General features: G+C 40.2%; 1 protein-coding gene across 5 annotated transcripts in view; it reads left to right on the top strand.

Annotated features, from left to right (window-relative positions):
- Window positions 1-1,744: 1,744 nt before the first annotated feature.
- Window positions 1,745-6,000, top strand: part of MYEF2 (myelin expression factor 2) — a 31,054-nt gene continuing 26,798 nt past the window's right edge. For 3 of the 5 annotated variants that reach the window (XM_037054569.1, XM_037054566.1, XM_037054568.1), the window contains exon 1: window positions 1,745-2,060. In XM_037054569.1, coding sequence (XP_036910464.1) covers window positions 1,900-2,060 — 161 coding nt within the window. In that variant the 5' untranslated portion in view covers window positions 1,745-1,899. The remainder of the gene's footprint in view (window positions 2,061-6,000) is intronic. The other 2 variants (XM_037054565.1, XM_037054567.1) reach the window with 2 other exon arrangements.

The raw sequence follows: 6,000 nt of genomic DNA, 5'->3' as shown, positions 1-6,000 counted from the left end.
TGTAAATAAATTTCTAATTACACTTTGCTTTAATATTTATTACAGAACTCAAATAGTGCTTTTTATAAACATCCTCTCTCAACAGGTTCATATTCATTTTTGTATTCTTCATGCAACTACTACTTTGTTTTAAGCATAAAGGCCTCCTAAAAATATTAAATTGGATCTACTGAAGGAATTTTCAAGAATATACTAGGGACTCCAGGTTTATGTTTTCATCATTAAGTTCAACTATAATAAAAGAACAACAGAGAACGATGAATGTTTTGAAAGTACTTATAATTCAGTTCTTGGGAATATTACTTGACTAGGTGACTGAAACCCTGACCAGTCTAGAGAAATAGGGGATTGTAATACTACTTTACATTCATATAGTACTTCACCCTCCATAAAGTGCTCTCCTTTAGTCCTCCTCTCAGTCCTGCAAGGTAAGTATTATTATTCGTGTTTATTATGGAGAAAGGGAGAGGTTAAGTGACTGGCCCATGGAGTTACAAGCAGAAAGTGACAGAGCTGGGGTTCCAAACGAGGTTTGTGTGTCAAAAACCCATTCCATTCTTCTTTGCACACTAAGTTTTAGGATTGACTGAGTGACACCTTAAGCAGCAATATTTTACCAAGTGCACTCATTAATGATTGAAATTGTTCTGATTTTTATGTGTGCATGTTTGATGACATAAATGAACTCTTCTAGCATAATGTTTTATGCTAGAATCATAAATCAAATGTTTTATGATTGAGTGCAGAGACCTGCATATTAAAATATCAAAGAACAGGGAAAATTATGTAATACTTGAGTATGTTTCTAACTACTACTTTACCACTAATGTGTGTGAAATTCTGCAAAGTATGTAAATCATACAAGTTTGCTTCTTTATGAAAACAAATATTTGGGAAGGTCCTTGAACTTTTCAGCCGGAAAAGGTTATTCAATGAGAAGTTAAAGTACTGAAGAGTTAGAAGTTAAACTTAATATTTTTTTCATACTTAGGGGGGAAAATCTATGACTATGTTTTAAAACTCCATATGGTAATTAAATTTGTTTGAGAGCCTATAACTGCCTAACATATAATTTCCATTAGTATATCATAAACACATAACCCAAACCCAAAATGTATATTATTAATCAATCTAGTAGATGTCTTATAAAAATTATTTGTTCTCCCTATTGATTGCTGCCCAGAGAATTGAAAAACTTCAGTCTTCTTTTCACAAATTTATAGCTCAGTTCCAAGGAAAACCTCATTGTTAAGAAGAACCAGAACTCACAAGAAATTCAAAGCCATTTACTTTGGTGAATTGAAACCACTCATCAATTACTATTTATTGTATATCCACGGGGTGCCTAGGCATTAAAGTGCCAAGTGATTTATCTGCATTATTCCAAGGATTTCTAAGGGGACTCTGAAGATTTGCATTTGTCTTTTAAAGATGCAAAGTGGTGTATGCTTCTCTAATTAAACAGCTCCCACTTGAAATGAACTGAGTAGTACGAACTGAACAGAGCCCTAGAGGTTTCTAACCCCAGAACCGACTTTTGAGCGAAGACCCCACTGGGTGCCAAGAGACAAGGCGACTGCTGGGCATAACAGGGCCCCACCAGGGGCTTCTGGACAAATCAAGCCCTTCCCTGCCTGGTAGCAGGGCCGACTGCAGCAATGGCGTCCCTAACCTGCCACCCCATCCCTACCCTCCCCCACCCCGCACTCCCACCCCCCCCAACCCCCGGCTCACACTATCTCCCAGTCTCCGGGCCCCCACTGGTTCTCGCGAGATCCGGGCAACAGAGCGCTCGGGGCCTTTTCAAATCGGGATCCGTTACCGCTTTCCCGGCCGCCGCCATTGTCACGCTCGGAGCCTCTGTACGCAGGCGGCCGAAGCGGAGGCAGTGGCGGCGGGATGGCGGAGGCCGACAAGTCCGAGGTGTCCGGGGCCCCTGGCGACGACAGTCCGCATCTACAGCCCGCAGAGCCTCCAGGAGAGCCTCGGCGAGAACCGCACCCGCCTGAGAACGAGAAACTGCCTCCTCCGCACAGCAGCAGCTCCAATGGCGTTAAAATGTATTGTCTTTTCCTCCGGGGACCGGGACGAGGTGGGGGGCTGGAAGTCGGCCTAGGGGGTGCCGGAGGCCGGGCTGGGCGTCGGAGGATAACGGCCTTTGGGCCGTAGGCGAAGGGAGGAGCAGGTGCAGCCCGGTAGCTCCCAGGCCCAACCCGCCCGCCACAGGCCGGGGGAGCTGGGGTGCGGGTCGAGGGGGGCCGGCGTCCCCGTTCCCTTTGCAGACCACGGCTCACCCCCTCTTCCCTGATTTCGGCTGGAGAATCTTTGAGCAAAGCCACGGGCTGCTGGAAACGGTCCCCCTTTAAAGGCTAGTAGTTAGTGTTCATCACTAGGGAGTAACTAGGGATGACATCATCGGGCATTTCCTCCTAACCACCTAGAACGTATTTCAAAGAAATGTCTCCGAATCTCCAGGGCCTCACGCTGAGCTTGATGAATTCAGTTGTTTTCTAAAGTAGGTAGTCATTTCTGAACAGATACACACCAAAAGGAAGTTTAATAATGTGCTGTTAGGCTGAATCCATTGTTATCCTTAAATTGGAAGTCACTTTGAAAAGGGAAACGTGCCTTGCTCCCTCATCCTTCCCGGCCCTCAGACGTGTGTCAACCCTGCGGGCGATTATTTATAGACAGTTTGTGATGGTAGATGCTTAATGGTAAAATAAGATTTTTTAATTGAAGGAACTCCTCTGCTTTTAAGGTTGCCTCTGTCATTAGAGCCTATAAAGAATTGAGTTGACTCAAATTCATAATAATTTCATTGCTCTAAGGGAATGTTATGCTCCCCTTTGTTGTTATGTGGAGGATATGAAGTCAGGCATTTATTTGCATATGCCCAGCACTTTAAACCTGAAGTTAAAGTATGTTGTTATTTAGTGAAAACATCGTTTTCCTTCTCTCTCAATTATTAGGGTAGAAAGCAGTGATCGTATGCGCACGCTAAAATAGACCATGGAAATATCTTTCTGTTTCATATAAAAATATTTGAAAGGGTGTAGTAAATCTGGTCCAGTCCTTCTCAGGGTTGATTGGAGATAAGGTATCTCTGCCAGCTGGGTTGGTTGTGACACTTGCTCTCAACTGGGTTTGAGTGGGACAGGCAATGTCTCTAGGCAGAATAAGAGAGTCTTTCTGGGCGTTTGTTAGTAGGTGGGATATGGTGCACCTCTGTAACTGCGGAACCAAAAGTTACTGAAGCACTTCTACCATGTTTATCAATGTGTGGGCTTTCAGGGATTTGGCATCGTTAAGTATGAATGAAAACCACTGAAATGATCATTTTACAATGTGCTTTTAATATAAACATGGATCTGCCACCCATTTTTTTCTGAACAGAAAGTACAGCCTTGAATTACAGAGGGAAGCCCTTCTCTACGGGGATATGATCAGTGCAGCTGTAGTGTTAGTGCAAGGAAAGCTGGCATCTAGACCTCCGTCGAATCGAAACGTCTCTACCCACTTCTAAAGTTTTTTTATGGTTTAGCTTGGACAGGAGAGGAAAGGATAGGTGTGGGAAAAGAATCTCTTTAACATCTAATTGAGGAACAGGAAAATAGAAGGTGGAGAAATTAAGAAATGTTCCTAGTAAATTCAAAGGTAGATCATTTTCATATTGCTTATAATTCATCTCTTTCCTCAGAAGTTGAGTGAAGAGGCCAGTTTACTCTCGGGGGTTTCTTATACTGTCTAGTGCATTAAAATATATACTAGTTCAGCATGGATCACTCGCACTGAATAACTAGGGACATTTACCTAACAATCTTTTTTTGACCTTTGTGACCCAATGGGAGGAGTTAACAACCCAACACATAAACTTTAGTTGATTTCCATATGTCTTTAACGTTAATGCATAGAGATGATGAAAATTAACAAATATTGCTTTGAAAACCTATATTGGTGAGAAGCGAACACAATGCTGCTTGTTATTAAGATTGAAATAACTTTTGCTGAAATCAATCCATAGTCATTGAGGGCGGAAACCTCTCATCTTTGGGGCCTGGGATTTTTAGTGGTCATGTTCACATCTTTTGACAAAAAATTAAAGATGTTTCCGTAGGTATAGTGTTTTCCTTTGTGCCAAATGCTATACTAGCTTTTCTTAAGTGAGTAGGAAGAAAAATAGTATTGTTATAACTCCTCATTATTCAAGCGATTAAGTAACACCTTGGAGTATGTGGACATACACACATTAGGGTCTAGTATAAAATATTAAACATTGGAGTAAGGTAGGAGTAGAGTAGTATTTATATCCTATTAGTATAGAACGGGGCTTAATTTTGGATCTCATACTGTATAGCTTTATACAGTAGCTACAGTAACTGGGCTTTAAATCCTTAAACTATTTTTCTCATTTGATGTTAAATACTGATTTTTCAGAAATTTATGTTATAATTTGGGTAGGCATAAATCATTCTTAAGAGTAGATAACATTTTTGTGACTTAGAATAGTCATAGTCTGTACAGCATAGTCCTAGTCTGGTAATCACCATAGTCTGGTAATTACCAGAGCGAGAGCGGGATAGAAGGGAGTAAAGTGGAGATAAATGGCAATAGAAAGAGACTTGACTTTGGCTGGTGAACACACAATACAGTAGATGATATATTATAGAATTGTACACCTGAAGCCTATATAATTTTAACAACCAGTGTCACCCCAATAAATTCAATTAAAATAAAGGATAGTCACAATCTATATTTTACATACATTAAGAGAAGCGTTTGCCTAAATGAATAGTTTGGGAATTACTACATGGAAATCTGGATATTGTGCCATTTTGATATATAGCATTGTTTCCTTAAGAGTCTTTACATATGTGTCTTCCATAATGTATTTAGGACATAGAAAGAGTTCGGAAATTGAGTAATTACAGCTTAGTTACTTAATCAGACCATATCTCTAGCTCTAAGTGATCTGCCTTCCGTACTCTTAATTTACGCGTCGTAGATGAGCGGTAGCCGTTTTCAGTATTGCAGCTGTATAGGCAAGTAGTGCTTGCTAGACTTGGAGAGGTGAGATGATCACTTCCAGGCTGTTCCATTTCTGATGAAGGACATTTCTGTCAGTGTTTGACAGTGAAGATGGTGCTGTCAAGGTCTGAAAAAGTGGCAAAGCAAGTTTGGCCCTAATATCTCCGAGTTTTAGTAGTTTTTCTGGCAGACATCAGTACCATCTGACTGTTTGCTCGCTCAAGAATTAATATTTATTGAGCACGTTATGTGCAGTCACCATGCTACATGCCGCTGATACCAGCACAGTTAGTTTGTTCTTGTAGGGTTTTACCTAGTATATTTATGGCTGTGTTGTTACCTGCCGAGAAGAGTAATGTGTGAAAATGTCTATATATTATGGAATAAGTGACCAGAGTAAGAGGTATGTGGGGGCACTGCACGATTGCTTGCCTTAGAAGGTAAGTTTTTCTGCAAAAAAACCCTGCTAAAATTAGGAGACATTAGGGCCGAACTTGCTTTGCCACAGTAGATATTATAAAATTCTGATTGGTGCTGCATTTAAGTACTGCTTTTCCACCCCATCCCCCGGTATAGATAATACTAATAAAAATGACATGATTCTATGAGGTACCCTATTCTAGTTTACAGAGTAAAACACAGAAAATATTGAGCATGAAAATATTAGGATACCTTATTCGTCTTCTTTGTTGATCAAAACAGAAAATAGGAAAAATTTTGAGTTATATTGGAGTGTGTACAAACAGATATAGTTGTAATTATGTATTTTAACTTTTTAAGTGGCAAAGGAGAAAAGTTCTGGGAAGAAACTGTTAATCTTTAAGAAATAAACTTTTTCAGGGTATCATTTTGTAAATTAGTTTTTTAAGAGTTCAGAATAAGGCCCAGAAAGTTAATTCTCCATTAAAGGTGGCAGTTTTACATACTGTAGGAATAGTATCACCCATTTTCCCTCTTAAGTACTAATAACAT

This window comes from Sturnira hondurensis, unplaced genomic scaffold (genome assembly GCF_014824575.4).
Source record: "Sturnira hondurensis isolate 20B ecotype Veracruz unplaced genomic scaffold, ASM1482457v3 Scaffold0008196, whole genome shotgun sequence".
Taxonomy (NCBI): Eukaryota; Metazoa; Chordata; class Mammalia; order Chiroptera; family Phyllostomidae; genus Sturnira; species Sturnira hondurensis.
The sequence above is the reverse complement of the archived record's forward strand: the minus strand, read 5'-3'. Positions and strand labels throughout refer to the sequence as shown.